The following is an 18,972-nucleotide window of genomic DNA, read 5'->3' as shown; positions in this document are numbered from 1 at the left end:
TAAGCATATGTGGGAACTCCTTGAAGACTGTTGGAAAAGCATTCCAGGTGAATCTGGTTGAGAGAATGCCAAGAGTGTGCAAAGCTGTCGGCACAGGGTGGCTACTTTGAAGAATCTTAAATATAACATATATTTTTTAATTTGTTTAACACTTTTTTTTGTGTGGTTACTACATGATTTCATAGTTTTGATGTCTTCACTATTATCCTACAATGTAGAAAATAGTAAATATAAAGAAAAACCCTTGAATGAGTGCGTGTCAACTTTTGACTGGTACTATATATTTAGCAGAAATTGTGGGTGTAGCGAAATGCGTGTTCCTAGCTCCAACAGTGGTATCTAACAATACACACATCTAAAAGTAAATAATGGAATTAAGAAATATATAAATATTAGGACGAGCAATGTCAGAGTGGCATTGACTAAAATACAGTACATGCATATGAAATGAGTAAAGCAGTATGTAGACATTTATTAAAGTGACTCGTGTTCCATTATCAAAGTGACCTGTGATTCCATGTCTGTAGGGCAGCAGCCTCTAAGGTGCTAGATTGTAGCCGGTTACTCAGTCAACAACCTGATCAACTCTATGCGAAATTAGATGTCAAACTGCATGAGGCAAATGGTGGTCACACCAGAAACTGACTGGTTTTCAGATCCACGTCCCTACTTTTTTTTTTTTTTTTTTACGGGATCCTTGACCAACAGATGCATATCTGTTTTCCCAGTCATGTGAAATCCCTAGATTAGGGCCAAATGAATTTATTTAAATTGACTGATTTGCTTCTATGAACTGTAACTCGGTAAAATCTTTGAAATTGTTACATTTATATATTTGTTCAGTTCATCCCTCCGTTTTGCACTTTCAGTGTTAGGATAGAATGTTACTCTGCCTATCGAAAAAGCACCAAATGTTGCTGGTTCGAATCCCCGAGCCGGCAAGGTGGAAAAATCTGCAGTTATGCCCTTGAGCAAGGCTGTTAACCCCTAGCAACAACTGCTCCCTGGTCGCCGATGACGTGTACGTTGATTAAGGCAGCCCCTGCACCACTCTGGTTCAGAGGGGTTGGGTTAAATGCGAAAGACACATTTCAGGTTGATTTGCATTCGGTTGTGAAATTGACGAGGTATCCCCTTTCCCCCCCATATGCCATTTTCTCTAAGGCTACCCATCCCAGCCCCCATCTGCTCTGCATTGCCACAGAAGTGAAACCATGGCCAGACACCTTCCTCTCCATGGAGAAAGCATGAACGTCATTGTCAAGCTTATAGAATTTAGGCTATCCATTGATCCATGAAAGACAAACAATGAGACTATTCATGAACTCCACCTTTGTGTTTAGGGGTCAACAGATACCAACAATTTAGCCTCACCGAAGTTTGTCAAGAAAAACAGTGTGCACATTTGATTTGAGTAGCTTATTGTGAAGGTAGGCCTATGTCACTGTAAATAACGTAACTCAAACATGCCCAGAAAAAAAGAGGACCCCCCCCCCCAAAAGAGAAATCCTAATCAGGTCACCCTCCATGATTGTTCAACCCTGCTAAAATCCCTAAGCCACCTCGGTGAACTAGAGTAGGTGAAGTAGAGTTCACCTAAAATGTTAAGATGTGTATTTTTCCATACAGTTTTTTTATAAAATCAACTGTATGTATTGAACTTGTCTGATGCTTTAAGCACGCTGTTTGATTAAGTAATGATGACACACAAATGACTCGCGTGAGATAGAGATCAAGATAACCTTTTCCCGACCCTCCTCACACGCTGTTACTGGTTACTTCGCAGATTCTGCTGTCATGCTCCTGAAGTTGCCGGTAATAGGATACACCAGCGGTCGGCAACCTTTTCCATTCGGGAATGCTAATTTATCTTAACATTTCTACCAATCTGCTTGCCAATTCTGATTTTCATATGCACATTTTTGTGGAACAGTCATTTCATTTATAAGTCTTTTGTATCTCAAAATCATAGAATGTAGAAACCACAGACAATCTAAATTAAAATGTATACAAATCTAAAAGTAACTTTTATTGCCATTGCCAACGATGTAAAAATAACTTACATAAAGCCAACACAAAAACATTGCAGCCTGCAGATAGAAAATATCCTGATTAAAAACATATATATATATACATATATATATACACGCATGACCTGTCTTCAACACTCTTGAAACATTTGATCAACTATCAACTGGGTCGGTACAGACACCGCTGCAGACTGTTTGTGCAAGGGATTAGAAGTCATCAGGTATTTTATGACGTTTCCACTGGATCAGAGGATCACATTTTCCCTTTCCTACTGAGTGGATATTGAAAGTGAGTGAGCTGGAAATATTGTTCAAATACTTAGAGGAACTATTGTCATTCTCAATTGATTCTAAAAACAGACTTTGAACTTGCTGTTTGAGGTGAAGGGAAAATGACTTTGATAAGCTCCACAGCTAATTTGTGGTGGTGAGTTAAGACGATCAGAAATACCATCAGACATCCCCAAATGGGCACATTTTAGAGGCCTACATTTGCGTGCTGGCTATGTAAATCCAATTTATTTATATAGCCCTTCTTACATCAGCTGATATCTCAAAGTGATGTACAGACACCCAGCCTAAAACCCCAAACCGCTAGCAATGCAGGTGTAGAAGCACGGGGGCTAGGAAAAACTCCATAGAAAGGCCAAAACCTAGGAAGAAACCTAGAGAGGAACCAGGCTATGAGGGGTGGCCAATCCTCTTCTGGCTGTGCCGGGTGGAGATTATAACAGAACATGGCCAAAATGTTAATAAATGACCAGCGTGGTCAAATAATAATAATCACAGTAGTTGTTGAGGGTGCAGCAAGTCAGCACCTCAGGAGTAAATCTGTTGGCTTTTCATAGTCGATCATTCAGAGTATCTCTACCGCTCCTGCTGTCTCTAGAGAGTTGAAAACCACAGGTCTAGGACCGGTAGCACTTCCGGTGAACAGGTCAGAGTTCCATAGCCGCAGGCAGAACAGTTGAAACTGGAGCAGCAGCACGGCCAGGTGGACTGGGGACAGCAAGGAGTCCTCATGCCAGGTAGTCCTGAGGCATGGTCCTAGGGCTCAGGTCCTCCGAGAGAGAGAAAGAATTAGAGGGCGCATACTTAAATTCACACAGGACACCAGATAAGACGAGGTACTCCAGAAAAAAAAAACTGACCCTAGCACCCGGACACATAAACTACTTGCATCATAAATACTGGAGGTTGAGACAGGAGGGGTCAGGAGAGACTCGTCCTTCTTCTATGTGTGTAATCAGGTGTGCGTCTTTACTCAACATTGATAGGAGCGTTTCAAACACAAGACGATGAATAAATTGATAACTCATAAATGAAATAAACAAACTTGTTTCTCACAAATGTAGCATAGGTTGTCCTGCAAAACACATGACCACTCTGACAATGAGAATAAATGTCTATAATGATATATTGTATGCATTAACAGAAATTACTGTAACGAAACAAACTTTGCAGATTAGAAATGATGGGAATAAATGGGAAATGTAGGCTACGATTAGTGATGTATGTAATGGGGACTTGATAGACATCACAAACAATGCACACAATGACAACCCACGAAATGGCGGGAGAGAGCCAATTCTGGAGAGAGACGTGCCTTGTGCATCTGAGCCACAATCCCCTTATTCTTGGACTGAGGCAACCTCGTGACCTCAATGGATTAGTCCTCTGAGACAGCGCAAATCACACCGGTGTCTCGTGTGCCATGGAGGAGAAAAAAAACAACTATTTGCGACTGCTCGACCCCCCCCCCCCCCCCCCCCCCCCCCCCCCCCCCCCCCCCCAAAAAAAAAATCTGCTTTTCAATACAGACCCTTTTTGTAATACGGTAAATTCCATATAAGGCACCAAGACCATGTGAACGTTGCACAGTACACCCTTAATCCTGTAATAAATCAAATCTAGTGATGCATAACTTGACATTTCTGCCATCCTTTGACATTGTGAGAGGATAACCAACCTTCCAATTAATAGCAATGCGTTTCTTAGCCACTGTAAATTCTAAATGACACAGTTTCTTCTGTAAAGTTGCCAATATCAACATTTCCAAGCAAACATAAACAGGGAGAAGGGAGAATCTGTAGACATGCTGAGATAAAATAACAACTTCTTTGCCAGAAATCAGCCAGCCTTCATGATCACAACATATCATGCAAATACTGTATGTCCCCCTTTTTTTTGTATTTTACACTTCCAGCAGAGGAACAACATTTCTGAGTGCCTGATATTCCGTTTCATAGGATGGTCTATAGATGGTTTTACACTGCACTAATTTGTCTGAGATGATATGAATATGACTGGGCATTCAAACGCATCTGTATGCATTCATCATCAATGTTGTGTACTGACTGCACCATGACAGTGAAGTCTGTAGAGTTGTTTTATACTTTGTAGGTTTGACAAGTAGGGAATCAAATCCAATTTTATTGGTCAAATGTGCTGACTACAACAGTGAAATGCTTGCTTACATGGCCTTATCCAACAGTGCAGTTTCAAGAAAATACACACACAAAAATGAAGAGATAAGAATAACAAATAATGAAAGAGCAGCAGTAAATAGCAATAGCGGGGCTATATACAGGGGTGCCGGTACAGAGTCAATGTGCGGGGGCACCGGTGTCAAGGTAATTGAGGTAATATGTACATGTAGGTAGAGTTATTAAAGTGACTATGCATAGATAATAACAGAGTAGCAGTGGTGTAAAAGGGGGGGGGGGGGGTTGCAATGCAAATAGTCTGGGTAGCCATTTGATTACCTGTTCAGGAGTCTTATGGCTTTGGGGTAGAAGCTGTTTAGAAGTCTTTTGGTCCTAGACTTGGTGCTCCGGTACCGATTGCCGTGTGATAGCAGAGAGAACAGTTTATGACTAGGGTGGCTGGAGTCTTTGACAATTTTGACACCACCTGGTATAGAGGTCCTGGATGGCAGGAAGCTTGGCCGGAGTGATGTACTGGGCCGTACGCATTACCCTCTCTAGTGCCTTGCGGTCGGAGGACGAGCAGTTGCCATACCAGGCAGTGATGTAACCCGTCAGGATGCTCTCGATGGTGCAGCTGTCAAACCTTTTGAGGATCTGAGGACCCATGCCAAATTAGCTACGGAGCTAGTTCATTCTCTTCAGACAGAACTGAAGTCGAGAGGGGATGAAACACTAGCTACCATAACATGTCAGTTACACTACTAGCTCAGCACTGGGAATAAATCATTTTTTTTCTGTAAAGTCAAATATCAGTTACCTTGCCAGCTACATCAGTCAAATGAAGAGTAGCCAGTTTCTGCTTTGCTTGCTTTAACAACTTTAACAACAAAAAAGTGCAACACAGAGACAGCAGCACCGTGCTGGTCAGAAGCTTTGCCTTCACACGGCCTGTCCGCACGCTCTGTGGTGTCCACACAGTGGCTTAAACCGACAAACAGCCTAGCCGACTACTATGAGGCGTCCGCATGGTCCTAAAGTACACAGATGCAGCTTTTTTGTATCACAGTTCATTAATAAAAATGGGAGGAGGGGGGGGGGGGGTCAAAAATCTAATGTTAGAATGTGGGGGGGGGGGGGGTCATGTCCACCCTGTCCCCAGTGAAAGTTGCGCCCCTGATGGGTCCTCATGAGCACCACTGAAATTAGAAACATGTCTGTGCTCTGACAAGCCACCACTTCCTCCTCTGGCTATAATTTCAGTACCCACATTCTGTTACAGGAACACTGGTGTTTTTGTTCGGGGAATACAAGCTAACTAGTAACCTTTGTACTCCATTTACATCAACAGTGTAATATCAGGATGGAGTTAATAACAATGAACATACAGTAGAATGACATGATATTAAAAAAAAATGTCACATGCGCCAAAAACAACAGGTGTAGGTAGACCTTACAGTGAAATGCTGAATTACAACAGGTGTAGGTAGACCTTACAGTGAAATGCTGAATTACAACAGGTGTAGGTAGACCTTACAGTGAAATGCTGAATACAACAGGTGTAGGTAGACCTTACAGTGAAATGCTGAATACAACAGGTGTAGGTAGACCTTACTGTGAAATGCTTACTTACGAGCCCCTGCAGTTTTGAAAAATATGGATAAGAATAAGAGATAAAAGTAACAAGTAATTAAAGCAGCAGTATAGAAAATAACAATATATACAGGGGGGTGCTGGTACAGAGTCAATGTGCGGAGGCACCGGTTAGTTGAGGTTGTATGTACCTGTAGGTAGAGTTAAAGTGACAATGCATAGATGACAACAGAGTGCAATGGGGTGCAATGCGAGTAGTCTGGGTAGCCATTTGACTAGATGTTCAGGAGTCTTATGGCTTGGGGGTAGAAGCTGTTTAGAAGCTTCTTGGACCTAGACTTGGCTGGAGTCTCTGACCATTTTTAGGGCCTTCCTCTGACACCGCCTGGTATAGAGGTCCTGGATGGCAGGAAGCTTGGCCCCAGTGATGTACTGGGCCGTACGCACTACCCTCTAGTGCCTTGCGGTCGGAGGCCGAGCAGTTGCCATACCAGGCAGTGATGCAACCAATAGTGCAGCTGTACTACCTTTTGAGGACCCATGCCAAATCTTTTCAGTCTCCTGAGGGGGAATAGGTTTTTGTCGTGCCCGCTTCACGACTGTCTTGGTGTGCTTGGACCATGTTAGTATGCTGGTGATGTGGACACCAAGGAACTTGAAGCTCTCAACTAGAGGTCGACCGATTTAATCGGAATGGCAGATTTTTAAATTCTTTTTTATTTAATTACTGCGATTTCAAGTTTTCTTAACAATCGGAAATTTGTATTTTTGGGTGCCGATTTGTAAATGTATGTATATATATTTGTAAATTATTTTATTTTTTATACCTTTTTTATTGAACTAGGCAAGTCGGTTAAGAACACATTCTTATTTTCAATGACGGCCTAGGAACGGTGGGTTAACTGCCTTGTTCAGGGGCAGAACGACAAATTTTCACCTTGTCAGCTCAGGGGTTCCAATCTTGCAACCTTACACTAGTCCAACGCTCTAGCCACCTGATTTCATTGCATTCCATGAGGAGACTGCCTGTTACGCGAATTCAGTAGAAGCCAAGGTAAGTTGCTAGCTAGCATTAAACTTATCTTTATAAAAAACAATCAATCATAATCACTAGTTATAACTACACATGGTTGATGATATTACTAGTTTATCTAGCGTGTCCTGCGTTGCATATAATCAATGCGGTGCGTATCGTTGCTCCAATGTGTACCTAACCGTAAACACTATGGGGCACTATGGTGTTGAACGCTGAGCTGTATTCAATGAATCGCATTCTCACATAGGTGTTCCTTTTGTCCAGGTGGGAAAGGGCAGTGTGGAGTGCAATAGAGACTGCATCATATGTATACATTTGTAAGATGTTTATTGATAGGCAATGCATTTGGTACAGAGTATGATTTGAGCAAGTGACAACCATGGTCTAACAAGCTCATTAAAACAATGTTTAAGAAGTTGGGCTATTGTATTAGGAGCTAGCTATATTGCCATAAAGGTATTGGTTTACATTCTAGCTAGTGCCCATCACTGACACAGACAATAGTTGCTTTCCTTGGCTCCCTACAAAAAGCTTTAGGGCCAACTGTTATATTGGTTGTCTAATAGCCATTGGGGATACTTGTAAACATTACAGCTACGTCCTTCCAGCTGTTAGCTAGCTAGCTAACTGCATTTCGAGCTAGCTACTTACTACCTAACCTTTAGTCTTCAGATAATTAGGTTATCAGAAAAACAGCTGAATGGTAGCTAGCTAGCTAATTACATGTACTTTTGTGCTTGAAACAACTTTGGAACCAATTGTCCACAGTATCTAATTGTTACCGTTAGCTAGCTACCTGGCTAGCTAGTTGGCTTTATTGGTCCAGTGAGTAGGTTAGTCAGCCTCTAGCTTTGCCGGATAAAAAAACAGTATTATTGCTAAACTAATTCATCTTTGATCATTCAATTTCGTTGCAGAAGTGGGAGGATGGAGAGTGGATGGTCCGTAACCTTGTCGTAGCTACCGTTCACTGTGCTGTGCTCCTTAGTGATTGGCAAAGCCACCCTTGACCCTGGCTGTTTGGTTTGTTCACAAATTGCAGATTGTGTCCTGTGCCATAGACTGTATAGGCTGTGCAAACATAGGAAGGTGGAGATTAATCTTTATATGCGCCATACGTCGGTGTTAGGAGGGTGGAACTAAACAAGTATTTCCGAACTAGAACAGGATTTAGGTCGAAATAGTGGCGGTAACTTCCTCTGGACGGGGCATTTAACTAACTCGGTCACTGCTTGGCGGTATCAATCTCAAGGAAAGAGGAACTGGAAATCAATGAAGATCCAAGTCTCAATGTTGCTGTATTCTTTGGGAGGGATGAGGTAAGCAGAAATGCTTTAGGGCATTATCATGAAGTAGCCTCTCAAGGTTAGGTAAAATATCTACTTAAGGAAGCAGATTTCCATGGTTGGAAGGAGAGTGCAGAGTAATATTGGATGGAGCAAAAACATTTTGCAACCCTGCATCTCATGTTACAGTTAGTTGTTGAACTTTGGATCCAGAAAGTAATTGATTTATCATTTGTTTCATAGCTTGCTTTGAACAATACCTCAAGTGTGGTTGAAAACCAGAGTTTCAGTATGTGTGGGGTCCGGACTTTGTTTCGGTCTATGAATCCAGATGGTCCCTGTGGAGCTTTTACAAGGTTTTGTGTTTATCTGAGTCATATATTTTACGCTAGACTGGCTCATGACTCATATTTGTACAGTAGAACGGTGAATGGGAAACTCTTGGCACCAAATTACAACAAGGCAGCATTTAGGAAGGGTGGTTAGGATAACTCCATCTATATCGACAATATTTTTGGAGGTTTGTCTGACATCAGTTGGCTACAATTGCTGCAAAGAATTGCTGGCCACTGGCTAAATCAGTCAGCTGGAGCACATGCGGTGAATGTTGTGACAAATGCTTGTAGACTGTCTTAGGAGAATCTTAGAGGGCTTGTGTTGTGTGACTCTCAGCTAGTGGGAGCTAAGATTTAAGTCGGAGAACCCAGGTGGCGATCTCGTTAGCGTCAGCGCTTGTGATGAGTAATTCTGTTCAGCTAACGAGACAGTGTTTTTAGCTTTTATGTTTATTGTTTTCCTCTCTTTTTTTGAGGGAGATGGGAGTTAATCGCCAGGATCAAAATGACTATTTGACGAGTTCTTATGAGAGATGGCTTTCTTCTCTCCTGATTTCTGGGTTTGTAGGAAATGTCTAGAAGTGGGATGTGGATTTAAAGTCAATCATATTCACGTAATAAGCCCAGTGGCATCGTAACCAAGCTTGCTTCCTATTGTCCAATCTCAGAGGTCAAGTTAAGGTCAGCGGCAGCCATGCTTTCAGAATTTCACACACTGACATGTTTTCATCTTATTTTCCACTTTCTAAAATGGAACCCCCCCCCCCCCCCCCCTAAATTGTAGGATTCAACAAGTTGACCACTAGTCTATGGTCGTGCTCAAAGAGCGTGGGTACTCAACTGTCTTCTAAATCTCAATCACTCTCTTTTTATGATATTCTCTGTATGTAACAAGTCTTCAGATATCCCTACGCCCAACCTTGTCTCCTTCAATTTGTATGTAGGTGGCCTTCCCTGTGTCAGCACGAGGCAACCACTGATAAATGTGACTAAGCACATTGTCAGCTCTCGCCCACTCCGTGAAATTCAATACCAACAAGAAACAGAGCACTTCTCGGGGATTCAAAAAAAACATAATGCTGATTTAGGCCTAACTATTCTCTCTCATGGCTAACATGGTAGCAAGGGGAATACCGTGTATGTTTATCTGTGGCAACTGAATGGAGCCACTGTGCCTTTTCACCAAAGTAGATTCAGACTGAGGTAAAGGGAGGGGGATAGGATCTGTTGAATTCAGTGATATTGGGAACAAGGACAGAGTGGTGCCGGCTGGACCTTCTTGGTGAAGCACAAAACTAATTTCCCAAATCCCCCGGAGACCATTCAATCGTTGGTTGGTACAGTGGTGCACTGTCTCAGCTGGAGTCAGAGAGTATGTATGTACTGTAAGTGCATTAGCGTGTGTGTGTGCATCTTACAGGAAAGGCTTCTTAGTAGTGCGAGACCTCATCAGCCTGACCTACCTCCATAATGGAGTGGCTCCACCTATCTGGTCTGTTTGGATGCCTCCTGAACTCCTCTCTCGCCCCTCTTACTCCACACTGGGATTCAGCCTATTTATAGCATCGTACTGAATAATGAATCACCTGCAGTCAGGAGGCTGTTCCCTTCCTCCTTGCGCGCGCGCACACACACACAGATGCAAATTACACACCTGCTACCCAAAGTCACGCACATATACACTTTAAAACACACCTGTTACCTACAAACACACACACACACAGATAGTAGGCACACACTGACACACCTGTGTCCACAAGGACTTGTGGCAAGATAAACGCTATCAATGCCAAAGATGAGAAGGGGGAAAAAAAACTCTCTCCTCGAGAGAACGTTAGGTAACAGACGTTTCCCAGAGCTGACGACTTGCCTCAAACAACACGATCTCATTCAATATTAGCCGTGGGAATGATTCAGACATGTCAGTAAGGCAAGGCAACACGAATGCTACAGAATGTGTGGCTTTCATTGTGTCCTTGGTCAGACACTAACTGGACCTCCCTCTCCTTCCCTCAAGGCGCTGGATGTGGACCGCAGCGTGCTGTACAAGATGAAGAAGTCCGTCAAGGCCATCTACACCTCGGGTCTGGGTGAGTCAAAGGTTAACACTCATTTGCAGTCACAACACCATAGCGCTCCCATCTGATGAAAGGTCAGAGTTCAGAGCCACCTGTGACTGTCATCACGGGAACTCTATAAGCTAGTCCATGTACCTGGTCGCCGCGCCGCTGTGGGGTGTGTGTGTGTGTGGGCCAGGGTATGACAGGGTTTAGGGTCGGTGTGTTTTTCGGTCAAATGAGGGGAGAGGATGACCTCTGTTTGAAGATTTATGGCCCTGCCGTAACTCCATATGTTCTCCAAATGCGCGGTATGGAGAAGAGAACAGCAACGCTGACTCCCTCTGGCAATGCTTACTACGGTAGGGTTCAAACTGAGGAATCCATATCTACTGGAAGATGGCCACGGGGAGACTGGCTTAATTAGTGTGTGCTTGTTTTGGGTGGGTTGCAAGTGTGTGTGTGTGTGTGCACGGAGCTCATCAGCATACTCACTCTGGCTGGCTGTGACAGTGTGGGTTGTTTCCAGCGCCTTGTCTTTGGGCTGTGTGACAGGGTCCTGCTGAGAGCGTATGGAACGATTTTCTCTCTCTTTGCTGAGCTGGGCCTTTTTTGGGAACACTGCTACCTCTGTTCAAGGGGGGACAGCTGTCTACCCCAGACCTTGGAGGAACAGGTGTACCAGGGAACACCCTTTGCGTGAGTACTTGTGAGTGTACGGGGGCAAAAGGGGGACAGTGTTGCGCTCTTCCCCACTACACTGTGTTCTAATGGAGTTCCAAGCACTCATTTAATCTCCTTCCTCTCTTCCCGGTATCCTGAAACAGTGCCTTTGTGTCACTAAACAACATTGTGTGTGTGTGTGTGTGTGTGTGTGTGTGTGTATACAGTATGTGTGGATGCCTCCGGTGGGCATTTTGACTCTTACCAGTTGGTTACTAGGCAACATGCATAATTTGCTGTGGTATCACCGTCAATGGAAGGATTTTCATAACGGGTCGAATTCATGTTGGCTGAATCCTTTCCAAAATAAGGGGCTTAAATTCTTTATAACCACATTAAGCGTTTTAAGCACTTTAAGAGGTTTTATGGACCTCTTAACACTGACAATCTTAATTGTTACTTCGACAACAGAATATTCAGTACAGAAAACACACTATAGATTTGTCTTGTTTCTGACATTCGTTTTGTTGACAAAGGCAAGTTGGAGATTAAAATGTAATCTAAATTTGATGGCTTTGCTTGCGTGTCAATGCAGCTAGCAGCTCGTGATTGTGATTTAGATTACTATTCCCCTAAGATGCCAGTAGAAGCCATTGCCCCTTCGAGAAACCTAGTAACTACATAGACGTTAAGTACAGTAATAGTCAGTGCATAACAGGAAGGTTTCGATAACATACATTTTTTTTTGTTGCTTATTGTCACATACAAGGTGCAGAGAAATGTTTTACAGTGTCGGCCATAGTAGTACGGCACCCCTGGAGTAAATTGGGGTTAAGTGCCTTGATCAAGGGCACATCGACAGATTTTTCACCTTGTCGGCTCGAGTATTTGAATCCCCAACCTTTCGGTCACTGGCCAAGTGCTCTAACTGATAGGCTACCTGATTTGAGTGGCATTGGAGGCCCGCTGTAAATCTGAGTCCTGGTGACGTGAGAGATGAGTCTCTCCTGAAGGCTTTTAGTCTGTGATCCTCACAGATAAACCTCTACTACTGGTTAACCTCAGGCCTCAGAAAACGAAATCGTCAAGACCTCAGCACCCAGGTTTATTACACCCCTGTCAGCTCTGCTCAGCTGTCAGACGTTTGACAGCCATGTCAGAGACCTGTAGGTAATGTTAGGGCTACAGGGGTGTGTCGTATTCAGTAACTCTGGACTTATTGTCAGTACGACCTTTTCAAGTAGTCTTGTTCATTTCATGAGACAGACGTGTCAAGAATGCCGTGGAAACATCGAAGTAGTTGTACTGCCCTGGTCATTGATGTTAAGGACCGTTGTGAATTAAGAGATGTTCTGAAGTCATCGTTCACATTTTTTAGATTTGAAACCGTCCTTGACATTCCACGATCGTGTTCTTTCACGTTGTGGATCACCCCTTGTCGTCATTCATCTGGACGGGCCCTTTCTGAATGTACCCTCAGTCAGAAGAGGAACAGAGGTTGATTGATTACATAAGAGGAGTACTTGGTGACCTTCCAGTCTTCCTGAGAATGAGTGCTGTGAATAAGACTCTTTTGATTTAGCGGAGCTGTGGGAGTCAATTTTCTGGCCCTTTTGTGTAGCAAAGACCTCTGTAAGTTCCAATATGAATAGTGAAAGAATGTGTTGCCGGGCTTGTTAGCATTAGTGCTAAAGTTTGCTCCAATGCTAGTTATAATATTTATCGCTTGTTTCAGGCTCTGCATAGAACAGAAGGTGCCCTTAGGCATAGAACCTAACCCAGTCCCTCCAGGATTCCGTGCTCCAATTTTTTTTTAGCAAAATCAACAATTCCCCGCATATTATACAAGGGCTTGTAAATTTGACCAATCCCTGCATTAAAAACAGTCAAATCATTGCAATATTTTAGCCTACAAATTGACCCGCTAGCTACTGCAGTACAAAAAGAGGGCTCGCAATTTCAACCAATCACTGCACGGTTTACCTCAAGATGTGGTTCAATCAAGCCACACGTCAACAAACCTTTTCCCTTGTCAGCGTATTTTCATCACAAACTGGACAAAATTATTGCAAAAGTCAGAATTGCTGCAAAATCAAGGATCTTTGTTGCAAATATCACAAAAAATCTTGGAGGGATTGCTAACCTTGACCATTAAGAAGAATGTAAATGTAAGACATTTCAACAGCTCGTCATCGTCAGTGAGATTCTGTGTTCGTATTTTCCAGTCAGGTCTATGCAACTTTTAAGTCTGTGCTGCTTGGTATTCTAATGTGGGCTAGAGGCGCTGAACTTGAACCTAAGACATCTCACCCAGGTTCCCTTCCCTACCCACAATCTTAGTCAGTCGCCTGGGCTTCACTCTCCTTTGGTGAAATATTCATCCATGACAGTTGGTGCGAATTGGGAGAAATCTCTCTCTGCTCTGTCGCTCTTTCAATCTGTGTTGCTGCCTGCCCTCCTTTGCTTTGGCATGCTGCTTTCTGAGAGAACTATTCTTGTCCATTCGACAACATGGCTGGCTTCTCATAACGACGACCTTCACATGCCCAGGTTTGTAATGTTATTCCATACGCAAAGTTCATGTCTCGAAGACTCTTGCTCCAGACTCATGCCATTTGGACGTTGTGTTAACTTTTGACCTGACCAGGCCCTCCAGCAATACTGACGTGCTGTTTTATCTCGGGCCTCCCTCTGGCTCTCCATCACACAGGTAAAAATGCTAGCTTTTGAGAAGATGACAGCTATGTTGTCAAATGGACAGTTTGATTTTTTTTCTCAGAAAGCAGCATCCCAGAGATTCTGACCTGTTACAGTTGATTTGAGGAGCCTCTCTTGCTGGTCTTGAACAGTCAATCAGGCAGGCAGTCAATCCGGCAGGCAGTCAACCAGGTTGGCAGTCGGTCAGTGGCAGTCGAGCGGAGAAGGTGATGCGTGCCTCCTTCACCATGGACACAGCCATCCTCCTGGAGGACCGAGACCCAGTGGAGAGCCCGGTCAGACTGACCGAACTGGAGCGGAACGTCCCCTTGCCCCGCCCCATGGCTTCCCTGGTGCCGTCTATCAGTCTGCCCATCACTGGGCCTGCAGATCTGTCACCCTATCGCCACTCTATTGGCCCGCAGGCTAAAATAAATAAAAAAATACTTTATTCAACCCCCCAGAGTTTTTAATCTGGCTGGTTTATATTCAGACACAGCTGTTGGTCTAACTGATGGTGCTCTGCTGTATGCACTGTTGTGCCACTGGGATAGATCTGTTTTTCTGGCTAAACTTTGTTTAACCAGAGCCCATGGCTCCACAGGCAGGCATCACACCCATGATAATGAGTACACCGCTACTTCGTACTCGCTTGCATACACGTGTTGTAAACGGTGAGGAATATAACATGCATGATACATACTGGAAGCACACAGCCACATACTGTGGATACAGACACAAATGAACTCATGTTGTCATTCCCCTTGCAGTCTTTCTTTTTCCCCCCCATCACAAGCCACACACACACTTTATCGCCAAGCTGCCAGGTAACGGAGGGAATTAGGCTTCCAGAAGCACTAATGTAACTATACTGTGAATGGATGTGCCTGAACTGTAGGTAGAGGCCACTGAGAGCCACAGAAACAGCAGGACTGTCATAATGCCCATTTTACTCCTCTGTCCTCTCCCACTGAGCTCTCCCCTAACGACCATCCCTCTCCCCTCCAATCGGTGGTCCTCTGGGTAAACCTTAATGGCCAAATTGTGAAAAGGGTGTTAAGTCCTGCAGTATTTATTCAGCCTCCGTGGACAGTGTGGTCCTAAGCTGGAAATAGATGGGGATGTGGACATAGAGTTTTGTCCGTGCTGAAACCTCCAGCAATGTAAGCTTGTGATTGACCAGCCCTAGAGAGAGAGAGAGAGAGAGAGAGAGAGAGAGTTTGGGTTGAGGAAACTAGGCTACTATCTGTTGATTAAACAAAGATCTGTCTGGTGGAGCGGACAATGCTGGAATAACAACACCCCACCACTCTCTATGCTGTTAGATTATCCACAGCAGGGGACGTCTGTGTGTTACGTTTGTTCTTGCAGATCTACAATTGGTTTGTTCTGTGTTTTTGTATGCGTTGAGTTGACAAAGAACTGTTTCTGCCTGTGTGTGGACTTTCAAAGGGCTTTCAATGGGTGAATTGTGTCACCTTCTCCCTCCTTTTCAAGATTCCCATAAAACAAGGGGGCCACCATTTCCTGAGGGCCTGCCACAGACAGGAACCCAAGTCATTCCCACGATTCATCCACAACAGCAGAAGCCAGCCCTCCATGTCACGTCATCACTGACTATCCCTGGCTGTGACAGAAAGAGACGAGAGACAGCGTAGGAATGCACTGGGGAGGGTGGCACACACACTCAGACACACAGTACACTGACGTGTCTGTCTGCTGGGGTTGCATTACAGTAAACAGGAGACTAGCCTTGTGGGCTTTACACCGGGTGTTTTCTGTCATGGGTGGATAGTTGAGGCACCGGGAGGCCCTGGACTCAGGTGTCACAAAAAAAAAAAAAAAGCCCAGGCAGTTGCCCGCTGGCGACGCACAGGCCAGGGCGACCCACAACAAAGCAGCTGGGTTTGCTGCCTAAACAGTCTGCGTGTGTTTGAACGTGTGTTGTTGCGTCAGCCACCTATGGCCAGAGGTGAACAAGGGCAAATAAAACAGCAACCCATGGGGTATTCAACGGTAGGTCCCATTCAGGTCACTTGACTAGATTGTGGGTTCTCTAAAAGCAGGAAAAATGTCCTTCAGTAGACAATTTGACTTTGGGATTAGGGTTTAAAAGCCTTAAAAAAAAAAAATGTAATCAAGGACTTTCAACTAGCTTGTTAAATCTATGCCTAGGAGCTCAGAGGACTCCAAACGCAGTGCTTGTCGTTCATGTTTATCTTGCGGTAGGATTTTTTTGATCTGCTGGTTCTAGACGTGATTCATCCACCTTGATCTTATTGCATCACCATAAGAGTTGCTTGTAGTTCTTCGATTTCACGTGTGAACACGTTAAAAGTTGGACGTGTGTGTGACAGTCTGTCTGGACAGATGCTGTGCGATAATGTGTTCCGCTGAGTCATTCTCTGGGGGCAGATGCCTTGGGGTGTCGATACTCGCACTCCTCCGTATCTCTCTCTGTGTCTCTCGCTCTCTGTCTCTCTCTGTCTCTCTTTGTCTCTCTCTCTCTCTGTGTCTCTCTCTCTGGGTCTTTCCACCTCAAAAAGCACAAGAAATAGGATTTCAACACTCACCTTCTCCGATTGTTCTGAAATCATTTCTGTCGTTGAAAACATAAGATTTAGTGTTCCTGCAACATTATTTTGTTGAAATATAATTTGATCTCTGTGAAATGTAGCTAATTGATTGCACCTACATTGGCCATTTTCAAATGATAACATTCAAGAAATATAGTACTTCCGATTTGGACCCGAAACAATTCTAAACAATGAGTAAGACATGAGGATTCCTACAGCGAGTATACCGCATCGCTTCTCTGTGTGACAAGTAGTATAGAGGTATGGCTCAGACTATTTCTCTTCTTTTCTTCTTCATTCTATGTAATGCATTCTCAGTGAATTTGGTGCCCCCCCCCCCATTCAGATAAATTAGTCATTGAAGTTGTTAGCTTTATTTCCCATCGTATATCCTGATATTACCAGGTTCTGACTATTAGATGGCGCTGCTCCTGTTAGGTGGATTTGTGCCACAAATGCTAAAAAGTTTGCATTTGAAACAGTGGCCGAGTAAACAAAACCAAAGCATAGGTTGCTGTCGTACCTTTTCAATAGACTGCTTACAGGGTAAGGAAAGCAATATGTAATTTGGGTGAACGTTCCCTTTAACAAATCACCTAATAGTAGGAACAGCACCCGCTAGTGGTCAGAACCTGGTAATATCAGGATGTAGGACATAAATCTAAACTTCAATGACTACTTTCTCTGAACAGGGGACAACACCCACCAAATTCACTGAGAAAACATTACATAGGATAAAGAAACAATATTCAGATCCGCAGCTCCGTACTACTTGTAAAAAAAAAGTCTCAATTTAATTCAAAGGGCTTTATTGGCATGGGAAACATTTCTTTACATTGCCAAAGCAGGTGAAATAGACATAAAGGGCAATGGGTTCTATAACTGATTCAATTATTTTTTTTATAGCCAGATCCTAATTGGTATGTTGAAATTTATGTTCCTTTCGATGGTATAAAATGCCCTTCTTGCCTTGTCTCTCAGATCGTTCACAGCTTTGTGGAAGTTACATGTGGCGCTTAGGTTTAGACCAAGGTATGTATTTGTTTTTGTGTGCTTTAGGGCAAAGGTGTCTAGATGGAATTTGTGGTTGTGGTGACTGGACCTTTTTTGGAACACCATCATAGGTCTTGCAGAATCTGTGCAGCAGATCTAGTTGCTGCTGTAGGCCCTCCTTGGTTGGTGACAGAAGCACCAGATCATCAGCAACAGTAGACATTTGACTTCAGATTCTAGTAGGGTGAGGCCGGGTGCTTCAGACTTTTCTAGTGCCCTCACCAATTCGTTGATATATCTGTTGAAGAAGGTGGGGCTTAAGCTGCATCCCTGTCTCACTCCCACGGCCCTGTGGGAAGAAATGTGTGTGTTTCTTTGCCTATTTTAACCTCACACTTGTTGTTTGTGTACATGGATTTTATAATGTAGTATGTTTTACCCCCAACACCCCTTTCCATCAATTTGTATAGCAGACCCTCATGCCAAATTTAGTCAAAGCCTTTTTTTTTATCAACAAAGCATGAGAAGACTGCCTTTGTTTTGGTTTGTTTGTTTGTTTGTCAATTAGGGTGCGCAGGGTGAATACGGGGTCTGTCGCACGATAATTTGGTAAAAAGCCAATTTGACATTTGCTCAGTAAAAAAATTTTCACTCAGGAAATGTACAAGTCTGCTGTTAATGATAATGCAGAGGATTTACCCAAGGTTGCTCTTGACGCATATCCCACGGTAGTTATTGGGGTCAAATTTATCTCCACTTTTGTGTATTGGGGTGATCAGTCCTTGGTTCCAAATATTGGTGAAGATGCTAGAGCTAAGGATGATGATAGAGTTTTCGTATAGCCAATTGGAATTTGTTGTCTGTATATTTGACCATTTCATTGAGGATACCATCAACACCACAGGCCTTTTTGGGTTGGAGAGTTTTTTTAAATGTATTTTGTCCTGTATTTCATTCAAGGTAATTGGAGAATCCAGTGGGTTCTGGTTGTCTTCAATAGTTGATTCAAAGATTTTGTGTTTGATCATGTATATGTTTTTGCTGTTTGTTCTTTTGTTATAGAGCCAAAAAGATTGGAGAAGTGGTTTACCCAAACATCTCCATTTTGGATAGATAATTCTTTGTTTTCCAATTTTCCCAGAAGTGGTTAGTCTACGGATTCTTCAATTACATTGAGCTGATTTCTGACATGCTGTTCCTTTTTCCGTAGTGTATTTCGGTATTGTTTTAGTGATTCACCATAGTTCTCGAGGGAAGGTCTCTGGGTTGTCATGGCAACT

General features: G+C 43.4%; 1 protein-coding gene across 6 annotated transcripts in view; it reads left to right on the top strand.

The window, feature by feature from the left end:
* asap2a (ArfGAP with SH3 domain, ankyrin repeat and PH domain 2a) overlaps nucleotides 1-18,972 on the top strand; it is an 87,302-nt gene that overhangs the window by 18,356 nt on the left and 49,974 nt on the right. For all 6 annotated transcript variants that reach the window (XM_031788356.1, XM_031788354.1, XM_031788353.1 and 3 more), the window contains exon 2: nucleotides 10,724-10,796. In XM_031788356.1, the coding sequence (XP_031644216.1) occupies nucleotides 10,724-10,796 (73 nt within the window). The remainder of the gene's footprint in view (nucleotides 1-10,723; nucleotides 10,797-18,972) is intronic.

Source organism: Oncorhynchus kisutch, linkage group LG14, assembly GCF_002021735.2.
Source record: "Oncorhynchus kisutch isolate 150728-3 linkage group LG14, Okis_V2, whole genome shotgun sequence".
Classification (NCBI taxonomy): domain Eukaryota; kingdom Metazoa; phylum Chordata; class Actinopteri; order Salmoniformes; family Salmonidae; genus Oncorhynchus; species Oncorhynchus kisutch.
This window is presented reverse-complemented; position numbering and strand designations above follow the sequence as displayed.